The 23,922-nt window shown below is 50.0% G+C and overlaps 1 protein-coding gene across 1 annotated transcript in view; it reads left to right on the plus strand.

Annotated features, from left to right (window-relative positions):
* The window catches only part of SMPDL3B (sphingomyelin phosphodiesterase acid like 3B), a 33,383-nt gene that overhangs the window by 1,594 nt on the left and 7,867 nt on the right, over nucleotides 1–23,922 (plus strand). The window contains exons 2-4 of the mRNA XM_075564983.1: nucleotides 7,067–7,280; nucleotides 9,865–9,962; nucleotides 22,906–23,049. Of these exons, the coding sequence (XP_075421098.1) occupies nucleotides 7,067–7,280; nucleotides 9,865–9,962; nucleotides 22,906–23,049 (456 nt within the window). The remainder of the gene's footprint in view (nucleotides 1–7,066; nucleotides 7,281–9,864; nucleotides 9,963–22,905; nucleotides 23,050–23,922) is intronic.

The following is a 23,922-nucleotide window of genomic DNA, read 5'->3' on the forward strand; positions in this document are numbered from 1 at the left end:
GCACAACTTCTCCACCTGTGCACAGAAACTTTTTTGTTGTTGTTGAAACTCTTAAAAGTTAGAATTTTTCTTATAAAGAAGCTTGGAGTCCCCTTCACCTCTGAAATATTTAACATAATTTATCCATTGACTTCTAGATATTAAACCATGTCCTGTAATTCTTCCTGTATAATTTGAAGAAAAATTTAAATCTTCAAAATATTTATGAAAATTACGATGAAGCCTTACATTTTTAACACTCTAACTTGCCCTCACACTTTCCATATATGTTCCTTTTCAATGAAAAAAAATGTGTGTTCTTTTCAATATGTGTTTTGGCCTTCCAGTATCCAAGTTGTAGTCTCTGGGTCTAGTGCACAGCCTCCCCGACCAAACAGAAAAGCCTGCTGCACTCTCAACCATTCGAACTCCCCGTGATCTTACAGAGCAAAGAAGAGCTCCTCTGGGTTTCCAGACCTTTCCATTTTTAAAGGCTGTAGGATGCTTGATGGTTTGAGCCACTCATGACCTGATTGGCAGTTCAATGCATAACCAACTCGCCACCCTGGGTCCATACACACCGTCCCTGGGGTATTTCTTACCTTTTTTGTATTATCCTGTAACGAGGATCTGAATTATTCCCATATTTAAAACTAGGACGATAAATCAATAAATTGGTAAAACAATAGCTAAAATCCAGTGGAACACTGTGTCTAGAAACTAGAGCTGATTTGTCCAAGCAACGCAATCTTCTGAATCCGCACCTTAAGGAACCCCAGGAAAAGCCCTAAAAATCAAGACACCAGGAAAAACTGTTCGTTGTTGTTGTGGGCTGCGCTACTGTATTTTATGTTGCAATTCACTGAAGAAAGATTTTATAGAACAATTTGGTTATTTGTATTCCTATAATCTAGAAAATGTTATTACATTTAAACATTTTACAATTATATTTGTGACATGTTATTCTATGATTAAAATTAATAATAAACACCACTAAGGACTTTTTATCATCTAGTGCGGGGAAGATGACACCAACCCTAATGGATGCCGTCATGTGCAAGGATCCTTGGCCTGCTCTACTCAGAGCCTGTCTTAGGGTAGAAGCCCTGGTGCTGCCGTGGTTATGTGTTGGGCTGTGATCCACAAGGTTGGCAGTTCGAAACCACCAGCTGCTCCACGGTGGGAAAAGACGGGGCTTTCTGCTGCTGTAAACAATTACATTCTCAGAGACTCACAGGGCAGTTCTACCCGATTCTATATGGTCACTATGAGTTGGCGTCGATTCGATGGCAGCAAGTTTGGTTTGGTTTTGAGTCAGGGGGTGCAGGTGGGGTGTCTGGCCTGACTGGATTTGTCTGGGCCTTTCCTCACTTCACTACCCTGGGCACTCCTGAAGTTCCAGGAAAACCGGGCTGGTTGGTTAACCTGGTCCAGGGAAAGCAGCAAAAGCCCAGTGTGGGAGACTGGAGGCTCAGACCAGACCAGGGTAGCAGAAGTGGAGGTGGTGGGAAACGGTCTGATTCTGGAGAAGATTTGCTGACAGATGGGGGGACGGAGAGAGGGGGAGTGACAGAACGAGGAATCAAGGAGGACTCCAAGGTTTAAGTCCCTACAACTTGCAGGATGGCGTTGTATCTGGTGGTGGGCAGTGTTGGTTGGGATGTGTCGGGGCGAGATGCTGGTTAGATCGCGAGGAAGGCTGGCCAGGCGATTTTCTCCAGCATTCCAGACGGCCCGTCTGGAGTCTGTGAATGGGGTCAGAGAGATGATCCAGCACCTTTTCTTTATAGGGAGGAGAAGGGACAGGCTGACCGCTGTTCTCCTTGCTTGACAACGTGGAGCTCAGTCCTCCGGGGAGGGAGTCTAAGGGTCAGCTGCAAGGCACTCCTCTGTCAGAGTGCCCAGGGCAGCCGCGGGCCTTGGCAAAGCGCTCTGCTGGAACGGCATCTTCAGAGGTCAGCAAGGGAGGGCTGTGGTGCTGGGCAGGGGACGGAGCGATGTGTCTGGAGGGACTCAAACCTAAAAGCTGTCACTTACAGGAGGAAGGTTCCTTTGGGTGACCCCCCCCCCCCCCCCCGTGAGGAACGCGGGGTTGCTCAGAGTCAGCGTGGCTCAATGGCAGTGAGCGGATGACAGCTGACACTGACACCCCATGTATTAGTCTCTGTGGCTTGGTTTTTCAACTTCCTACTGTGAACTGGGTGCAGGCTTGAGGAGCAGTTCCGTTTCCAGTCAATCATTCACAGACTTTTTGTTTCAAGCCATTGACTGTAATCCCCCCAGCGCAACACCGTCCCACTTCCTCTCTGCGTTCTCCTTCTCCTGTCCTTCCCAACCCTTGGGAACTTTGCCCTTGGGGGAATGCCGGCCTTCCACCCTCGCTCAGAGCTGAGCGCGCTAAGGAGTTTGCACTTTCTAGTGTTGTCATTCCCTTGTAGACACGTCCACGGTGTGGCTGAGCCAAGGCGACGAGTTCACATCACACACAAGTCACAGTCCGCTGACGGCACTCGTGGCAGCAGGACGAGGACAGGGAACGGCCCAGAGGTTCAAGGCAGATTCAGATGCGATGTGGCACAATGAATATCATTGCTGACAGCGGATGGATCGAGACTGAAAATAGAGAATGCCAGAAAGATGTTTACTTGTGCTTTATGGACTCTGTGTGGATCACAATAAACTAAGATGGCCTGGAGAAGACTCGGAAACATGCGCACGCGTCAACAGGCGGTGTGGGAAGAACAGCAAAAACACCAGGGAATCCTGCGTGGTGTAAAATCAGGAAAGGTGTGTGTCAGGGCTGTACTCTCTCACTATCCTTATTCGATCCGTGTGCTGGGAAAACCGCCAGAGAAGCTGGACTTGTGAGGAAGAACAGAGCAGAAGGAGTGAAGGAAGGCTTGTTAACAGGCAGCGATAAGCAGATGTCACGGCTCTGCTTTCTGAAGGACGGACTTGAAGTCCTTGATGAAAACCAAGGACTGTGGTTTTCAGTACGGGAAAGAAAATCGAACTTCCCATAAGGACTGACGTTGTCCAGGATTTCGCCTTGCTTGGATCCACAATCACTGCTCATGGAAGCAGCAGTCACGGAATCTAACAATGCATTGCACTGGGCAAATCTGCTGCACAAGGACCTCTTCAAAGGGTTGAAGACCAAGGATATTACGTTGAGGTCTAAGGTGTATCTGACCCAAGCCAAGGTATTTTCTTTCTTTAAAAAAAATCATTTTATTGAGGGCGCATACAACTCTTATCACAATCCATCCATCCATCCATCCATCCATGTGTCAAGCACATTCGTACATTTGTTACCACCATCATTCTCAAAATATTTTCTTTCCACTTGAGTCCTTGGTATCAGCTCTTCATTTTCCCCTCCCTCCCCCACCTTCACTCCCTCCTTCCCTCATGAGCCCTTGATAATTTATACTTTTTTTTTCATGTTTTACACTGACCAATGTCTCTCTTTACCCACTTTTCTGTTTTCTGTCCCCCAGGGAGGGGGTAATCTGTAGATCATTGTGATCAGTTCCCCCTTTCTCCCCACCACCTTCCCCTTCCCCTCCTGGTATCGCTACTCTCATGATTGGTCCTGAGGGGTGCCATGGTATTTTCAATCCCCTCACATTCATGTAGGAGTTGGACATCGAATTAAGGAAAACCAAAGAAAAATCAATGCATTTGAATTATGATGCTGGCAAACAATATTGAAATTACCGTGGATTGCCAAAAGAATAAACATCTGTCTTGGGGAAAGTACAGCCTGGATGCTCCTGAAAAGACAGGAGGGCGAGGCTTTGTCTCCCATACTTGGGACTTGATATTAGAAAAGAGCAGTCCTGGAAGGACGTCACCCGTGGTGAAGTCGAAGGGCAGTGAATTAGAGGAAGACCTTCCACAAGATGGAGCGACACTGCCTCCCACCATGGGCTCAAGCATAACGACTGAGAAGAGGGTGCGGGACGGGGTGGCACTTCCTTCTGCTGTCAACAGGGTCGCTGTGAGTCAGAAACGACTAACAACAACAACAAGCAACCCTTGGCACGTGCTGGTTCCCATCCCTGGAAGGAATCTTCACTTCTACCCCTATGTTCGTCCCAGATCCTGCTGTCCAAGACTCCTTCATAAGTGATAGGACACTCACAAAGGGTACTGATCTTGAACTACTGGGTTCTTTCCTATGTCCCTAACCCCCCCCCCCGACTTTTTTCTTCTTTTTTTTAAAAAAAAAGGTTATTTCTGTAGCTATTAAATTGTTAATCCAAGAAGCTCCATGAGCCCCATTCTTTCACGGGTAGCATCTGCCTATAACAGCCACTTTCTGAGGTTTAAACCAACAGGCATGTCAACTTTGTGTCCCAGCTTTCCAGTCCATGAGATTTGGGTTTAAGCTTCAGTTTCCTATAAAATAGGAACTTCATGGAACGTCTGCAAAAGGGTGAAAGGAGGGAACAGGGCCCGCCCCTGGCTAATGTTCTTGGCCTGCTTAACATTCTCACGGTGCTTCCCACAGTCTTGCTCATTCGCTTAATACACACTTGTGCATCTCCCACATGCCAGGCCCTGTTCTGGGTGCTGAAGGTACAGGGCTAAACAAGGCAGGGAAGGGACACTCTGGCCCTGGGAGATGGATGATAAATTCGCAAGCAAGCACACAAGACCATTTCCTTTGTGACAGCGCTCTGGAGGAACTCAAATGGGGCGGGGATAGCTAGTGGCCAAGTGGGCAGATTGGTGGGGCCAGTGCCACTTGAGGACAGGTGGACAGGGAGGGCTTCTCTGAGGAGGGGGTCCCTTGGCTGACTTTGAAGGAGGAGGAGGAAAACCGTCTAACAAGGCTAGAGGCCCTGTGGGGACAGTGAACTGTGGGCGGAGTGGGCGAGCTGGGTGGAGCCGCAATAGGACTGGAGGCCAAAGAGCGGGTCAGCTGCGTGGTGAGCTCCCCGTGCTTTTCACAGTCCTGGCCTCTCCCGGAGGAGGCGGGCCTGTGGGGACACACAATGCACATGCACTTCCAATAGCGTGTGTCACTCGGAAGTGCCTTGAGGGCGGGGAGGAGGGTCCAGGTCTACCCACTGGCCATGGCCAGACAGCTGGTCTCCTGGGAAGATGCACGCGGACAGCGGAGCCCCCCCCCCCCCCCCCCCGTCATCAGATGAGGAGTTTCTGACATGCAGGAAAGAGGTTGAACTGCTTGCTGTTTGGGGGGATTTGAGGAGTCTGCTTGAAGCAGGGGAAGGGTTTCTGCAGTGGTCTTCAGAGGAAGCGAGGCGACCACACGTCCTAAGAGAAGGGCTGTCACCGCACCCCACCTGACCTGAAGCGCGACTCCCTCAGTGACTCCCATTGTCAAATAGATTCATGATCATCGTACATATGAGGAGGTTACAGGCCATATAGACAGAGACGCGGTTGGGGTGGAAAAATGAGCACGTGGACACGTTCTGGCTACGAGACACGTGTGTTGTTTTACTAAAGAGACGCTGCTTTCACTCCCTTAGAAAGCACGGCTCCGTGGGAGAGCACCGGCCATGTCCCGTGTGATCTCGGGCTGAGCCTGTTTCCTGACATGTAAGCTGGGCAGCATGGTCCCGAAGTCACTCTCCGGGTGACTGTGAGGCATTGAGAGACAGAGAGAGGATATGAATTGCTTCATCGGCCATTTGCACCTTAGTGGGAATGCGTTTCAGATCCTTTGCTGAAGTCAGATTTAGTTCAGAAGTGGGACAAAGATGCAGAGCCCCTGGGGGCCTATCCCAGGACCTGCTGACGGGCCCAGGGCTTGGGGGGGGGGCCCTGAAAGGACCAGAGAAGCTGACCTCCTGGCCCAGGTCAGCTTCCTGGTGGGGTTGACTTTGGCTCTGACATTGGAAAGGGAGAAGGAAGTCACAGCAGTGGCGAAAGGTGAGGAAATCCCTAGACTGGCCTCACCCTGCTCCAACCGGAAGCACAGGCTTCAGGGCAGCGTCCGAGGGCTGAATGCTCCTTCAATATGCAAATAAACCACTTCAGACAACTGCTGCACTGAGTGCTGGCTGCTGACTCATCTGACCCCATAGGACAGGGCAGCACTGCTCTTGTGTGGTTGAGACTGTGAGTCTTCGTGGGAGTAGAAAGCCCCATCTTCCCCCCTCAAAAGGCCACCCTTGTGGCTGGCAGCCCCTTTCGTAACCCGTCTGCCATCCATTCCATCTCGGCTGCTCTTTTAGCTCCCCTTCTCTGTCTTCCACCGACGGACTCCGGGCATGTCAGCCTCACGGGTCTCACGGTGGAGTCCAGGTCTAGTCAATCACCGTAGCAAGCAACGAATCCAGAGTCAGCAGCAAGAATACTCCGCTGAAGACACGCGCTCATTCTGACAGTCTGTGGCTGTTTTTCCTTCTTCTCCATTTCCACACGTTTTATGAGCACAGCTCAGTTGCCCGGTGAGTCTTCGCCTCTGGGGTCAGCTGGCTGTATTCATGCCCTGCAGCGTGTGAGCCTCTGGCCTTGGTTACGGGCTCCAAACTCCCTGTCCTCCAGTCAATTCCTAGGGGACGGGGCAGAATTGCCCCTGTGGGTTTCCGAGGTGGCACAATTTTAGGCTAGCCGAAAGCCTCATCTTTCTCCTGTGGGTCATCCGAGGCCGTCGAACTACGACCTTACAGTTGCCAGCCCGACATGCTGCCAGTGCTTCTAGGTCTGGGCTCACTGTGAATTAACTTGCCCAAGTTCGCCCAGGGACTGACTCCAGAGCCTGTGCCCTCACCTCCCACACCCTCTGGCTTTAAAACAGCGCCCTGGAAGCCGGCCCCTGAAGACGGACATGGTCCTGCGGCTGCTGCTGACCCATCAAAGGTGGCCGAGCAGTCAGGGATGGAGCCGAGCCTGTGCTCTGTCAGCCTGTCTGCTGTGCTCAGTGCTGTCCTGGCCGACGGCGCACACTTGGACTTTCTTCTTTTTGCCCCCGGTGCCCCGCACTTGGACTTTCTTCTCTTTGCCCCCGGCGCCCCGCAGAGGCTTCCTCCTCTCTGTGAACAGCCCAGGCTCCCTTGAGTAGCTCAAGGAGGCGCCGTGCTCAGTGACGGTCTCTTTCCCTCTGCAGGAAAGTTCTGGCACATCTCTGATTTGCACCTGGACCCCGACTACAAGGCATCTGAAGACCCTCTCCAGGTGTGCCCTTCGGCCGGCTCCCAGCCTGTGCCCAACGCGGGCCCATGGGGTGACTACCTCTGTGATTCGCCCTGGGCTCTTATCAACTCCTCCATCTACGCCATGAAGCAGATCCTGCCTGAGCCCGATTTCATTCTCTGGACCGGGTAAGAGCCGTGGCACCAGCAGCTGCCCTTTGCCAGGCGCTTTCCGTGTGCGGCTAGATGCCAACCAGGCCCGGCACTCACATCCTCTGCCTTCATCCCTCCCAAGAGGCCCGTGTTGGAGATGAGGAACCTGAAGGTCAGAGGGGCGAAAGTCACGTGCATCGCCTGGGACTGGATGTACGACTCCTGTCTGTGCCCACAACCTCCAGGTCGCCCGGTCTCAGGACACAGGTCCACTGAGGCTGGGGAGCCTGTCCTTGCATGGCCGAGCATCTGGTAACTGGATGTTACGCTGTGGGGTAAACACCGCAGCCACTTTCTCTGGCGGGTAGGAACGTCCAGCCCTAAGATCCAAGTGCAGGGAGAGAAGGGGTCAGTTCTGCCTTCCACCCAACGAAACCCTGCCCGGCTGCAGTCATGGTCACCATCCTTGCTGTGTTTGAGTCCCCTGCTGCGGCCTGGCATGCATGCCCCTTGTGGAGCCTCCTCCTTAGTTTGCTGACCTTGTGTCTCACACCAAGCGTGCTGTCCTTCCCCGGGGACTGTCTTTCCCGCTGACTCGTCCAGTGAGTGAGAGGCAGCCTCGCCAGCCTCGCCTCTCAGGAGCATGCTGGCTGTCCTTCAAAGACAGTTTCACTCACTCATGGTATATTCCGTGTTCTTCACCAACCCATACTTCAAAGGCACCGGCTCTTCATCGGGCTTCCTTCCTCCCTGGCCAACGTTTGACCTGAGCATGCGCAGGAGGAAGCTGGATCTGGGCGCCTGAGTCCTCCGAGCAATGTTTTTGCTTTTTCATCCGTTATCAAGCTCTTTTGCAGCAGATTGCCCACTGGCATCTGACTTCCTGACAGCTGTTTCCACAGGTGCTGACTGTGGAAAATGAAATCCTTGATAGCGTCGATCTTTTATCTCTTTATCTTGAGGCCGTGGGGACTTTTGCTTCATACTGGGGTGTCATCCACAGGGAACACTGTGGTCTTTGACCCTCCTCCCTCAGAGCTCCAAGTCCTCTTTACTTTCAGCAAGCAAGGCTGTGTCATCTGCCTAGTGGACTTTTTTTATTTTAATTTTTAAAAATCATTTTATTGGGGATCATACAACTCTGATCACAATCCAAACATACATCAATGTGTAAAGCACACGTACACATTTGTTGCCTCATCTTTCTCAATACTCTTTCTTTCTACTTGAGCCCTTGATATCAGCTCCTCCTTTCCACCCCCCCTCTCCCACCCTCCTTCCCTCATGAACCCTTGATAAATTATAAAATTATTATTTTCATATCTTACACAGTCCACTGGCTCCCTTCACCCATGTTTCTGTTGTTTGTCACCCTGGGTGGGGGGGTTATATGTCAATCATTGTGATCGGTTCCCCCTTCCCCCCTCCCCCCATGCCTATCAGACTGTGCCTGAGTCCGCCTCTAAGTCTGATGCTTCCTTCACCTTCGGGTGGCCCAGGTCCATGGACTGTGTGCTCCACCACTCTCTAGTCATATATTCTCAGGAATTCTTAACTTCTCGGGCTTTAGCTTTCTTACCTATAAAATGGGGATATTAAAAGAACTTATGCTGTGGAGTGACTAGGAAGATGCAGTAGTGGCTGGGAATATCTGAAACAGTCATTGAGTAGTTTGTGAATCATAAAAACCCTCTATAGGACGTATATATCCTACATATATCTATCATCTCTCTCTCTACCTACTTGAGACTATAAATCTTCATGGGAGCACACAGCTGCATCTTCCTTTCTCAGGGTGCCTGGTGGGCGGGGGCTGTGACCTGGCATTGAGCCCCAGGGCTAGCTCCGCAGTTCTGCAAAGGCTACTTGGGTTCCAGCGTAGCACGAGGCACATGCCTGGCACAGAGTGAGTCCGGGCGAGCTGCTAGCAGCAGTCTTAATATTATTAAGCTCACTAACTTTCCTGGGCTACTTCCTGGGCAGGACTGCCTTGCCCTGTGTGGTCCAGCAGAGATCTCAGGACAGGGCTTCTGCCGCTCCCCCAGCTTCCCACTGTCCTCCTTTCCCGAGTCCCAAAAGTGCTGAACATTTCCCCGGTGGGTGCACTTGCTTTTGCCTGTCACACGCAAGACAGAATGATCCAGCAGCAGGCCCCGGGCCTGCCCGACAATATCTTGAAGCCCCATGCTCTGAGGCCCCTCTAGATGGCTAGAGTCTCGGGGGAAAGAAGCCTTTGGTGTGGCTTCTCATCACAGAGCTCCTGGGGACCTGCAGATGCGACTGGGCCGGCAGAGCTTCCCTCTCAGTATGAATCATACGAATGACCCCCCAGCAGCTACTACAGTGGGTTTTAGTGCACTCCACTTCGTTCTACCAAAAAAGTGTGTGTGTGTGTAGGTCCCACCATGATCCCTATTTTGCAGATGAACTGGTGGAGTATCAGTGCGATTCAGTGACCAAATAAGGGATACAAACAAACAAGCACAAATGGGGAAGCCGGCTGTGGACTCTGTCCCGCCAGACTCCCAGCTCCACTGCAGACTTCCCAGGAGCGTGGAGCCTTCCTTTGCCCAAGCCCTTCCTGGATGAAGCCGACACCAGGTCTGGTGGTGTTTTGCAGGGATGACACACCTCACGTGGCCAACGAGAAGCTGGGAGAGGCGGCTGTGCTGGGAATTGTGGAACGCCTGACTAAGCTCATCAGAGAGGTCTTTCCAGGTAAGACTGTGGTTGGACCACCTACCACGTTCCTTGGCCCCAGGTGGGGCCCAGCGCAGTAGGGGGCCACCAGCAGCAAGGTCAAGAGTAAGGATCTTCCAACCCTCATTCCTTACCCTGCAGGCAACAGGTGATCTCACAGGGTCTAGACAGACACCTTCCTATGAATGGCAGCCCCTGCCATTTCACTGCTTCACACCGGACTCTGTCTACAATTACATCTAGGCGGCATCCCTGGTAGTCTCACACAGTCTTGCACACAGCCCTGGGGACCTGCACTGGCTGCCATTCACAACTTCATTGTCAGCCAACGGGTTCTTTCATGATGCTTCTAAGACCAGTGAGGCAGTGGCCCCGGGGGACTCAATTGGGAGAACAGGATCTGCATTCTACACCTAATGGCACTTGCCAATGCTTTTAAACAGACTTTGCCAAACACTAGGTGCTGGGGTGGGGTTGGGGGTGGGGGTGAATCAGGCTCATGGGCCACCAGCGGGACCTCTGAATGCAGCTCATTTACAAGCCCCTGTGGATTGCGATGCAGCTGCCCCTTGCAAGGTCCTAACCCTGGGGCCAAAGGGAGGGACCAACAACTGCATGGACTGAGTGGCAGGTACACTGTCCAGTTCCCCTTGAGAAAGGAGCTCCAGCCATTCAAGCTCCCTGAAGAATGTGAGCCTGGAGGGTGACGCCACTGTCCCCGTCACGGGGGGGGGGGGGGGGGGGGGGCAGATCGTGGTGTGAACACTAGGGCTGTCTCCCCCGCCCATTGCACTTCTGTGAGGGTGCTTCAGAAGCTCCTCTGTTGGTCAAATGCATCATTTTATTTGGGGCTCTCACAGCTCCATTCTCTTTTAATCCCATTTTTTCCCAAGAATGTTTTGAAGCCCCCTCACATTCTGGAAGCAACTTCCTTTCCTCTCCCGCCTTCCCTCGGTGTAAGTGGATCTTTCCTCGGTGTAAGTGGATCTTCCCTCCGTGTGAGTGGATCTTCCCTCCGTGTAAGTGGATCTTCCCTCCGTGTAAGTGGATCTTCCCTCCGTGTGAGTGGATCTTCCCTAGGTGTGAGTGGATCTTCCCTAGGTGTGAGTGGATCTTCCCTAGGTGTGAGTGGATCTTCCCTAGGTGTGAGTGGATCTTCCCTAGGTGTGAGTGGATCTTCCCTCCGTGTAAGTGGATCTTCCCTCCGTGTGAGTGGATCTTCCCTCCGTGTAAGTGGATCTTCCCTCCGTGTGAGTGGATCTTCCCTCCGTGTAAGTGGATCTTCCCTCCGTGTAAGTGGATCTTCCCTCCGTGTGAGTGGATCTTCCCTAGGTGTGAGTGGATCTTCCCTAGGTGTGAGTGGATCTTCCCTAGGTGTGAGTGGATCTTCCCTAGGTGTGAGTGGATCTTCCCTCCGTGTAAGTGGATCTTCCCTCCGTGTGAGTGGATCTTCCCTCCGTGTAAGTGGATCTTCCCTCCGTGTGAGTGGATCTTCCCTCCGTGTAAGTGGATCTTCCCTCCGTGTAAGTGGATCTTCCCTCCGTGTGAGTGGATCTTCCCTAGGTGTGAGTGGATCTTCCCTAAGTGTGAGTGGATCTTCCCTAGGTGTGAGTGGATCTTCCCTAGGTGTGAGTGGATCTTCCCTAGGTGTGAGTGGATCTTCCCTAGGTGTGAGTGGATCTTCCCTAGGTGTGAGTGGATCTTCCCTAGGTGTGAGTGGATCTTCCCTCCGTGTAAGTGGATCTTCCCTCCATGTGAGTGGATCTTCCCTAGGTGTGAGTGGATCTTCCCTAGGTGTGAGTGGATCTTCCCTCCGTGTAAGTGGATCTTCCCTCCGTGTAAGTGGATCTTCCCTCCGTGTGAGTGGATCTTCCCTAGGTGTAAGTGGATCTTCCCTCCGTGTAAGTGGATCTTCCCTAGGTGTGAGTGGATCTTTCCTCGGTGTAAGTGGATCTTCCCTCCGTGTAAGTGGATCTTCCCTAGGTGTGAGTGGATCTTCCCTCGGTGTAAGTGGATCTTCCCTCCGTGTAAGTGGATCTTCCCTCCGTGTAAGTGGATCTTCCCTCCGTGTAAGTGGATCTTCCCTCCGTGTAAGTGGATCTTCCCTCCGTGTAAGTGGATCTTCCCTCGGTGTAAGTGGATCTTCCCTCGGTGTAAGTGGATCTTCCCTCCGTGTAAGTGGATCTTCCCTCCGTGTAAGTGGATCTTCCCTCCGTGTAAGTGGATCTTCCCTCCGTGTAAGTGGATCTTCCCTCCGTGTAAGTGGTTCTTCCCTCCGTGTAAGTGCAGAGAGGCTGGATGCTTCCACCTAAACAATCTAACGCAACTCAACCCAGGCTTGTAGCTTCCCCGCCTCAGGTCACCTTGGTCCTCAAAGTGCATGTCTGCTCTTTAACCCCTTTAAAGAGGTCTTTGGCGGCACGTTTGCCCAATGCAATACCACATTCGATTCCTTGACTGTTGCTTCCATAAGCATTGATTGTAGAGCCAAGCAAAACGACACCCTTGCCAACTTCAATCTCTTCTCTGTTCCTCGCGATGTTGTTTGTTTACTGGTTCAGGTGTGGAGACTTTGTCGTTTATGTTGAGGTGCTATCCATGCTGAACACCAGTCTTTAGTCTTCATCCGTGCGGGCTCCAAGTGCTCTTTACTTCCAGCAAGCACGGCTGTGTCATCTGCACATAAGGCTGTTGCGTCTTCCTCCAGTTCTGATGCCAACAACCCTGTTGCTGTTGGCGCTGACCCACGGCGACCCTCTGCACAACACACTGAACTGCGGTCTGATCTTGTGCCCCCTTGCCATGCTCCTGGTTGAGACCATTGTTGCAGCCGCTGTGTCAATCCATGAGAGCCTTCTCTGGGGACTGGTCTCTCCTGACACCATGTCCAAAGGGCGTAAGGTGAAGTTTCGCCACCCTTGCCTCCAAAGAGCGCTCTGGCTGTCCTTCTAAGATAGACTCGTTTGTCTTAGCTTGTTGTACTGTCACGGCTTGGGTGTTGTTGTGATGCTGGAAGCTACGGTGCTGGTATTGCGAATGCCAGCAGGTGTACAGGTTGCAGAGGAGCTTCCAGACGAAGAACAGACTACAAAGAAGGCGTCAGCTGCCCGCTTCAGAAGCAGCCGCCACTGAAGACCTTCTGTACAGAGCAGCTTATATTCGTGCTTATTCTGAGCACGAGGTTGGCATGAGGCTCGAGTTTACAGGGAGTCTCCACATACATTCAGCCTCCACTGAGTTTTTTCTGATCAGTGATCACACCAATCAAACCAAACCCACTGCCACGGAGTTAAACCCAATGCAGGGGGTTTCTGAGGCTGTCCATCTCTATGGGTACAAAGATCCAACAGTAAACTTCAACTGCCCATCCAGTGGTTAGCAGCCCAACTCTTAACCAACAACAGCAGCACCAGGTCTCCCTGACCTGTGACCAGCAATGTAAGAACTTTGCTCTCAGGTACAGAGTGTTTGCTGAGTCTCCTCTGGCCAGCCCGGAGAGGAGCAATCTCAACTTTAGGGAAATGCCTGGGCTCATCCGCGATGGGACCAGGGTGTAAGGGTCACACCGTTATGAGTCAGCCTCCAGTAAGGCGGTCAGAGGGCCAGGGAGCCAACCCTGTAGGCGTTTCTAATCTGGATTCGTGCATGTATCCCAATGTGGCCCCTTTCCCGGTTCCATCGTCCAGTCCAGCCTGGGACTAGGGCGAATTGATCTGCCAGTCGTGATTTTAGGATAAATTTCCTTTGTTTTCCATATTTTACATGGCTGTGAATCCTTTGGACCCCATTATTGTCTTATGCTAATGGTCTTCCTCATCTGGGTGATCCATTTTGGGGTTTCTCTTTGTGTTCTATCTTAAACAGCATTCTCTACTTTTTCATCTGGACTCCATCATTCAATGCAATGACTGCACAGAACTCTCAGACAATGTTTATGAAAGAGTTAATAGGTTACACTGCAGCTGAGAAATGCTTAGGATACAGAGATTCACTCGGGACATGTTACAAAGATCTTTCAGGGCTGCTAATCAATGTTCAAAGGACGAGCGTCTCTGCTGTAGGCCTCACCCTGAACGCATCCAGCTCAAGCTCCACAGGGCAGCAAGCCCACTTCCCGTGTTAAGTGCCCAGAGGCGCTCCGTTCCAGGAAGTCTCAGCCTGAAGGCAGTCAGTTCCACTATCGTGAGTCTGAACGTCCAGCTCCCCGAGTTAAGTGCCCAAAGCCGCCCTCCTCTACAAGCCAGCCTTCTGCACAGAATGCTTGGTCTCACGCTCTGGCTCCTGGTGATGGTGCTGCTTCTCTGATGTCAGCTGTCCGCTGGGTTAAGGAAGTTCACTATGCAGGGGTCTAGAGCAGTGGTTCTCAACCTTCCTAATGCCTCGACCCTTTAATACAGTTCCTCATGTTGTGGTGACTGACCCCCCAACTATAACATTATTTTCGTTGCTACTTCGTAAGTGTAATTTTGCTACTGTGATGAATCGGGCGACCCCCAGGAAAGGGTCGTTTGACCCCCAAAAGGGTCGCAACCCCCAGGTTGAGAACCGCTGGTCTAGTGGCCATGCTCTACTCCTGGGTCTTGCTGGTGGTGAGGGCCCCCTCTGGTGCTTCTCGGAGGGCTGCTTTTATACCCGGCAGGTGGCACTCCCAGTGAGTCCTGCAGTGCCTCCCACCTTCTTACCTGACCCATGCAGGAAAGGGGGTTTGGCGGCAGGTACAGAGCGTTTGGCTGGAAAAGCCACATTAAGTAATTGCCCCTGGAGTTACTTACTGATCTGGATCCCTAGTTAGGGTTTCTGGGGTTCTGTTCCTCTTTACGGGGCAGCCAGCTTCATCGTTCATCTTTGGAGCAGGAGTTGGGTTTGAACCACCGACCTTGTGGTTAACAGTCCCATGCTTACTGGACACCACCACCAGGGCTCCTTAAGACTTCATAAAGGTATGCCAATACAATGATTACAATCATAATAAAAGGCTTAATAAAGGGATCTCTCTATACTTAGGGTATCCCCCCCGCCTAGAACGAGCTTCTGAGATTATTTGTTCAGCACACAGACTGAATAAATACGAGTAGATACCTGACGCCTACCTTTCCCAATTTGCAACCACTGTTGTAGGGGATAAAAGACTCCAAACTCAACTGTAATTTACAAAGATGCATTTATTTCTAAGTCTTAAGTAGGATAAAGGCCAGACTATTTATATGAGGGAGCCTTGGCCATCATGGCCTACACGGACTTACAGAGACACAGCTGTTTACATAGCACGAGGGAGTACAAAAGAAACAGTCACAAAAGCACGACTGGTGGCCAATCAGTGCACCACAGTTGTAGATGGGACTACAGAAGCAGTGGTTATGTGTTGGCTGTTCACCGCAAGGTTAGCAGTTTGAAACCACTAACATCGGGTTAGGTCCATGTGGCTTCTCCTTGGGATAAAGAGGAAGCTCTCTGTTCTGGTAGGAAGTTACCGTCTCGGAAGCTCAGAGGGGCAGTTCTACCCTGGATGATAGGGTCACTGTGAGCCAGGCTCGTCTTGGTGGCAGTGAGTTTGGGTCGAGGGGGTCCTGGTTTTGTTCTTTGCAGAGTCTCAGTTCCACTGGTTCTTGACCACATGTCACCTTCTGAAGTGGTCGGACATTGACCAGTTCTTTCTGGTACAGTTTTCCTTCCATCTTCTTTTGATGCTTTCTACATCATTCAAATCCTGAAATATTTCTACTCAAGGCTCAATTTTGCTCTTCAGTTTTTCAGCATAAGAAACGCTAAGCATATTCTTCTATTTTGATTTCCTAGTGCCAAGTCTTTGCAAATTTGATTAGAACACACTTGTCTTTACCAGCTGTCCTTCCATCCACTTTAGCTCCTCTTTAAGTTCAAGAGCAAGTTTCAGATTTTCTTTTGAAATTAATTTTCTTTCTTTTTTAAGGAACTTTTGCTTTCTTCATGTAGAATGTCTTTGATGTTGTGCTAGTCTGGGTACTTTAGAGAAACAAATCCACAGCAACATATGTATAAGAGAGAATTTTATATAAAGGTTACGTGCGCATCAAGGAAACATCCCAACCCAGTGCTGCCCAAGCCCACAAGTCCAACATTAGCCCATATGTCCAACACCAATCCACAAAATCCTCCTCCATCTCACAAAACACACACAACGATGCCGACTGCAGGAGGAAAGCGGAGTCAGTGAATGTGTAAGCATCTCAGCACGGTAGGGGTCTCCACACGGCTGCTCCAGCACCCAGGGCTGCATCGGGTTAGGTTCATGTGGCTTCTCCTCAGGGATGTCTTGCAGGAAGTCAGCCTTGTCAGCTGAAGCAGGGAACTGCTAAGGCAGCTGCATCCTGATGCGACCACACAAAGCAAGAGACCCGAGAACTAGAAAGGCAAGGCTCACTGAGCCATTTATCCCTGCGCCATTCAATTAACCCCACATGTGTTTATCAGCCAGGTTGGCACAATACACTAACTCACTCAGATGTCTTCCCACAATCTTTTTGGTCATCAGTGTCCATGTGTCAAATATATTCTTGAGCTGGTCTCTAAATTCAGGTGGAATATATTCATGCTCATACCTTTGTTGTCATGGACTTCATGACAACCACTTAATCATCTCTGGCTTCAAGTCAAACTTGCACATGAGCAATGGAGGGTGTGTTCCTGCAGTTGGCTGATGATATGAAGGCTCTCCATTATCTTTCTATAGGTGTCACTGATTGGTCTCAAATATTCCATCTGAGAAGGTCCACCTGCATCATTCCCATTTATTCTGTTGAAATTGATGTTTGCAATGAATAAGTTATTGGTCGGGAATCCAGGACAGATAAGCCCCTCAGGACCAATATTGAGAGTAGCCTTACCAGGAGAGTAAGGGGATGGAAGGGGGAGAAAAGGGAAACCAATTACAATGATCTACATGTAACCTCCTCCCAGGGGGGATGGACAACAGAAAAGTGGGTGAAGGGAGACATTAGTCAGAATAAGACATGAAAAAAAATCTAAATTATCAAGGGTTCATGAGGGAAGGTGGGTGAGGGAGGGAGGGGAAAAATGAGAAGCTGATACCAAGGACTCAAGTAGAAAGAAAATGTTTTGGAAATGATGGCAACAAATGGACAAATGTACTTGACACAATGGATGGATGTATGGATTGTGATAAGAATTGCCTAGGAGTGTTCTTGATGGAAATTGGGGTGCTAGGTGAAATTGTTACGAGTCATGTCCTAACCAAGAGGGTCAGTGGCCTCAGAACCAATCTTACATATTTTTCTAATCGGCAATCATGTGTGTACCCCAATCACGGTTCTTCTCAGGCTTCCATAGTTCCATCCAAGAGTTAATCAATGGGTCTGTATACAGTATAGATGAATTTGGGATCTCTTTTATTTCTTAATTCAAATACATTTTATACAGATTCATTTATTAACTTTTGAACAGGAGGAAGATAAAAAGGAATCAACCAGATGAGGGTGACCATCAGCAGGAGGGGGTTCCCGGTCACAGGACCACCTAAGTAGCACAGGCAGGGAGCCCCGCTGGCATGGTGGGTTAGCAAGGTCAGCCATGGGATTCACTAGACTCTCCCAGGGAGAAAGGTGAGGTTTTCAACTCTCATCAAGAGTTATAGTCTCAGAAACCCATTAAGGACAGTTCTACCCTGTCTGATTGGAACCTTAAGAGTCAGAATTGACTAGGTGGCAGTAGTTTGGTTTTTCTTAAAAAAAAAATTCTCTAGAACAGGACAAGGGAACAAGTGATCCAAATCGGTGGTGAGGCGGGTGTAGGAGGCTTGGTAGGGCATGAACAATGGTAATGTAACCGAGAGTAATTACTGAAACCCTAATGAAGGCTTAGCATGATAGTGGGACAAGAAGAAAGTAAAAAGAAATGAGAGGAAAGAGCTAGGAGGTAAAGGGCATTTATAGAAGTCTAAATACAGGCATGTACATATGTAAATATATTATATATGAGGATGTGGAAGTCGATGTATGTGCATGTATATATAGATTTAGAATTAAGGTAGCAGATGGACGTTGGGTCTCCACTCAAGTACTCCCCCTCAATGCAAAAATACTTTGTTCTATTAAACTGGCATTCCATGATGCTCACCTTCCAGACACAATCGCTGAAGACAAAGCGGGTGTATAAGCAAATGTGGTGAAGAAAGCTGATGGTGCCCGGCTATCAAAAGATGTAGCATCTGGGATCTTAAAGGCTTGAAGGTAAACAAGTGGCCACCTAGTTCAGAAGCAACAAAGGCCACATGAAAGAAGCACACCAGCCTGTGTGATTATGAGGTGTCAAAGGGATCAGGTATCATCAGAACAAAAATCATATCATTGTGAATGAGAGGTAGTGCGGAGTGGAGACCCAAAGCCCATCTGTAGGCAATTGGACATCCCCTTTTAGAAGGGTCGAGGGGAGGAGATGAGCCAGTCAGGGTGCAGTGTAACAATGATGAAACATACAACTTTCTTCTAGTTCCTAAATGCTTCCTCCTCCACCCACTCTCATGATCCCAATTCTACTTTACAAATCTGGCTAGACCAGAGGATGTACACTGGTACAGGTGAGAACTGGAAACACAGGGAATCCGGGGCGGATGATCCCTTCAGGACCAGTGGTGAGTGTGGCAATACTGGGTGGGTGGAAGAAGGGTGGGGTGGAAAGGGGGAACCGATTACAAGGATCTACATATAACCTCCTCCCTGTGGGGATGGACAGCAGAGTGGGTGAGGGGGGATGTCGGACAGTGCAAGATATGGCAAAATAACTTATAAATTATCAAAGGTTCATGAGGGAGGGTGGAGGGGAGAGGAAGGGGAAAAATGAGGAGCTGATGCCAGGGGCTTGGGTGGAGAGCAAATGTTTTGAGAATGATGAGGGCAATGAATTTGAAAATGTGCTTTACACAATTGATGTATGTATGGATTGTGATAAGAATTTTATGAGCCCCCAATGAAATGATTTTTAAAAATTCTCTAGAACAGCTAATAATGGGTATTGAGTGGTTTATTTAATATACAACTTATAAATGAGGGTAACATTTTCTTAAGGGGTGAACAAAATGTTGGCAAGATGAGAAAACTTCCAGAGACTCTTAAACACACCCATTAACTTGCCTGGAAAACAGGGCTAGGACATGTTTATATAACAATTTATCCTCAAGCACAGCCTCCAGTCAGACACATTTCTATTCCTGGACAGATGATCCTTTAACACAGGGCTGGGAACCTATTCTGACCGAGGGCCATTTGGGTTCTTGTAACATCACTGGTCAAACAGTTCAGTAACTCGGCCCTACTGTGATGGCTGGAATGGCTTCTCTTGGGGCAGGTGAGCGATGCTGGCCTGTCCTGAGCATTTCCCGGGCCTTACTGGCCCAGATGGCGTGCTGCTTACTTGCTGGGCTGCTGAATAATCAGCAGTTTGAAACCACCAGCTGCTCTGAGGGAGAGGAGGCTTCCTACTCCCTGAGAGAATTACAGTCCGGGAAACCCACAGGGGCAGCTCTCCCCTGTCTGCTATTGAGGTGCTGAGAGTCAGAACCAACAGGGAACCATCAGTCTGGCTCCCCGTTCCCTGCTTTAGAAGAACCCCCTGTCTATGGCAACATGGCTCCTTCTAAGCTATTGTTTTTGTTTGCTTTAAAGGTAACTTTAAGGGAAAAACAAAACTCACCAACATCGTCGAGTCGTTCTTTTAAAAAAAATAGATTTATTGGCATATAATTCACCTACCATATAATAGTTCAATCATATGAAGAAGGGTTGTTCAGTTACCTCCACGATCATTTTCAGAACACTTTCTTTAGTGAGTTCTCATGGTTCTTCTTGTACTCACTGTTTCCCCAGCCTCCCCCACCGAGTGCCAAGGTCATTGTCCTTGTGAGAGCAGATGGTCTCTCTCCCCTTGGGGGGGCTTCCAACTGCTGACCTTGAGGTTACTCATTCTCTGTGTCGACCACTAGGCCTCCATGCTCCTAGAAAGGTAATGGCAGGAAATCCGCTTCTTCAAGGCTGCAGATTCAAAAGGGCAACCACGAGCAAATGGCTGAGGTGGTGGCGAAGGTGTGTGTGTTTCCCCGAAGTACACAGACCCCAGAAATGGGGATTCCAGGAGGATGAAAGTGGGTTCCTGTATATAAGCTGTTCACAGCGCCTGGCACATGGCTGCAGGGAAGAAACCAGCACGGGAGGGCGGGAGCCCCCCTTCTCAACTGCTCTGGCCACTTCAGGGATTTACGCTTTCTATGATCTGATTGATTGATGCTTGTTAAATCATTAATTGTATCAAGCGTGTTTGTACATTTGTCGCCATCATCATTTTCTAAACATTTAATTTCTATTTGAGCCCTTGGTACAGCGCCTCTTGCCCCGCTCCCTCCCCTATGCGTTTTCTTAAAGGAGTTCCTAAGGACTCCTGGCCTTTGCTTTAGAGAGGAGAGGCCTTCCTGGCAGTCAGTGCTTTCTCCCAGCAAACCACCCCCCACGGGAATTCTGCACACGCCTCTTTTCAGGACCTGGTAGGCTGCAAGAGGGACTTCAAAAGTTCACTGACATATCGAATGGCAAAATAATAGAATTTTTCCCCATGAACTTTTTGAAGTTCAAGGCAAAGGGTTCTTTTTAAGGGTAGTTTTCCAAAACATGTTACTGGAGGCTCCAGCCTTCCAGGACTGACTTAAACGTCACACCTGAAGGGGGCCACACTCATAAGAGGTAAGGCCCTGCTCTGAGCTCAAGAGGAGCTTTTGGGTTTGTTTTTTTCACATATCAACTGAGCACCTACTATGTGCCAGTCACAGAGGACAAACTGAAAGCATCCGTGAGGCTGCTCTGGAGGAAGAGATGTCTGACGGGTCCCCCTTCCCCTGCAGGTGTCATGCGCACCCCACTTTCTCAGGGAAGCCTCCCCTGCGCTCCCTCTCTGTTCCCTTATGCTCCCCACAGCAACCAGCCTTCCCTTATAGCGCCATTGTTCACTGCCTGTCAACCCCCTGCACCTTCAGGCCTCTGGGGCTAGGACTGGCACGGAACACCTGGCTGTCAACTCCTTGCCTCGGTCCATCGTACATGTTCAGGAAGGGTCTGTTGAACGCACGAATGAGTGGAACTCCTGTGGCCTCCTGGAGAGTGCTTTTCTGAAAGTAAGAGAAATCTGGTATCGATAAGAACAAGGAACACAACATTACCAAGTGTCTAATCATGGATCCGATGTTTACCCCGGGATAAAGATGAGGCTGTCCTAGTCTCAGAGACCCGAAAGAGCAGTTCTGCTGTTCTCCTGGGTCACTATGGATAAGAACGGGCCCCGGGCAGCGGGTTAGTAGCACCTCAGCCAGCCAGGGTGCTGTCCTGCGGGGGCTGCACTTTGCTAGGATACGGACTGCTTTGCCACCAGTATTGCAGTCGCGGTGGACAGGCTTCACTGGAGCTTCCCGACTAAGACTAGGAAGAAAGGCTTGGTGATCGTCATCAGAGCAGAATGCTGTCTGATACAGCACTGGAAGGTGAGCCTCCTCGGGTGAAGGGCATTCGAAACGCACCCTGGTTACAACGGACCCTAGCACCCCTGGGACCCAGACGATGGCACACGACTGGGCAACACTGCCTTCCATTGTCCGGGGCGCTGCCATGAGATGGAGCGGGCTCAACAGTCACCACTGACAAAGGTCTTCCCCTTCTTGTCATCCGTGGCTTCCTTTTGAACTTCCTGTCAGGAGTGGGGTGGATGAGGGGCATGGGGATCCGAGAACTCACTGCTCTTCCTTTAAGATCTGGGCAAAGAAGGTCAGTGGGCTCATATCAGATGTGGTTTCCCCTTATCTCTGCATTTCCCTCATCTGGGCTGGCGCTCCTCGTCCACGGCTCTCAAGGCTGGTGGCCAACTGACAAGGACGCACTCCATCAAATGCTTCAGCACCAATTTTTCTTTTTTAAATCATTATGTTGCGGGCTCGTACAACTCTCATCACAATCCATCCATCCATCCATCTATCCATTGTGTCAAGCACACCTGTACATTTGTTGCCATCATAATTCGCAAAAACATTTTCTTTCTACTTGAGTCCTTGGTATCAGTTCACTTTCCCCCTCCTTCCCCCTTGATAATTTATAAATTATTTTGTCATGTCATGCACTGTCCGATGTCTACCTTCACCCATTTTTCTGTTGTCCACCCCCCAGGGAGGGGGTTATATGTAGATCCTTGTAATCGGTTCCCCATTTCCACCCCACCTTCCCTCCACCCTTCAGGTATCACCTCTCACCACTGGTCCTGAGGGGTTCATCTGACCTAGATTCCCTATGTTTCCAGTTCCTTCTGGACCAGTGTACATCCTCTGGTCTAGCCAGATTTGTAAGGTAGAATTGGGTTCATGATAGTGGAGAGGAGGAAGCATTAAAGAACTAGAGGAAAGTTGTATGTTTCATCATTGATACACCGGACCTTGACTGTCTCCTCTCCTCCCTGTGAGCCTTCTGTAGGAGGATGTCCAGTTGCCTACAGATGGGTTTGGGGACTCCACTCCACACTACCTCTCATTCACAATGATAGGATTTTTTGTTGATGCCTGATAACTGATCCCATCGACACCTCGTGATCACACAGGCTGGTGTGCTTCTTCCATGTGCCTTTGTTGCTTCTTAGCTAGATGGCTGCTTGTTTATTTTCAAGCCCTTTTGATAGCCGGGCACCATCAGCTTTCTTCACAATTGCTTATGTACCTACTTTGTCTTCAGCGATCATGTCGGGAAGTTGAGCATCATGGAATGCCAGTTTAATAGAACAAAGTGTTCTTGCATTGAAGGAGTACTTGAGTGGAGACCCAATGTCCATCTGCGACCTGAATACTAAACTTATAAATATATGTACATAGATCTATTTCCCCCATCATATATATATATAATTTACATATGTACCCAGTATGTATTTTTGTTTCATCTTTCCCTCCAAGATACTAAGGTCTATGCTGCTTTGGGAAATCATGATTTTCACCCCAAAAACCAGCTTCCAGCTGGGAGCAACAGTATCTACAACCAGGTGGCTGAACTGTGGAGACCCTGGCTCAGTAACAACTCTGTCGCGCTCTTCAAACAAGGTACTGACACCATTTACTCGTCAAAGAAGCACTTAGGGGTGTGGCAGGCTCTGGTTGGATTTTGTCTCTGCAACAATCCCACACAATACTGATTTCACCCCATTCTAGTTTATTATTTTGTTCACCCTCCATTTAAAGATAAGGAGATTGAGGCTTGAACATGTAAGTCACTTGACTAAGGTTACACAGCCTGCAAGAGGCTGACTCAGAAGCAGGATCCTGGGCTGACTCCACTGCCCCTGCTCATAAACCTACCGTGCTGAGGACTGGCAACCAGCAGCAGGTGTAGAGCACTTACTGTGTGCCAGGCCCAGCCCTCAGCATACCAGCAGGCTCCCCACCTCGACCTGCGGAAAGAGCATGTGTGTGCTCAGCCTCGGCAGCGTGCTTCGCGGGGCTGCTGTCCTGCACCTTAGCGGGTGTTCAGCTGCGTCCCTAGACGGCCACAATACCCCTCAGTTGTGGCCATCCAAACTGTCCTGGACATTGCCAAATGCTTCCTGGGGCAGGGGCGGGTGAACCCCTGGTCCAATGATGGGCCAACCAAAGGTGACCCTTACCCGTGTCTTCCTTCCTTTGGTTGCTGGAGCTCTCTGCCAGTCAGACAACCAGAAGCCCACAGGCATGGAAGCCACAATTAGTCCCTAGAGATCACTCTCCTGGGGCAGAGGGTAGGATGAAGAGGGTTAATCATGGATCTGGAGGGGTAAACCCACCCATTATACAGATGAAGAAACGGGGGCCTAGAGAGCTCAAGGTACTTTCTCAAGTGGCACAGTTACTAAGTGAGTTAATGAGCCCAGATTTGAACCCAGGAATCCTGGCTCCAGAGTCTTGGCTCATGATTTGGCTACACTGATTCCTAGTGCCACT

This window comes from Tenrec ecaudatus, chromosome 1, assembly GCF_050624435.1.
Source record: "Tenrec ecaudatus isolate mTenEca1 chromosome 1, mTenEca1.hap1, whole genome shotgun sequence".
NCBI lineage: Eukaryota > Metazoa > Chordata > Mammalia > Afrosoricida > Tenrecidae > Tenrec > Tenrec ecaudatus.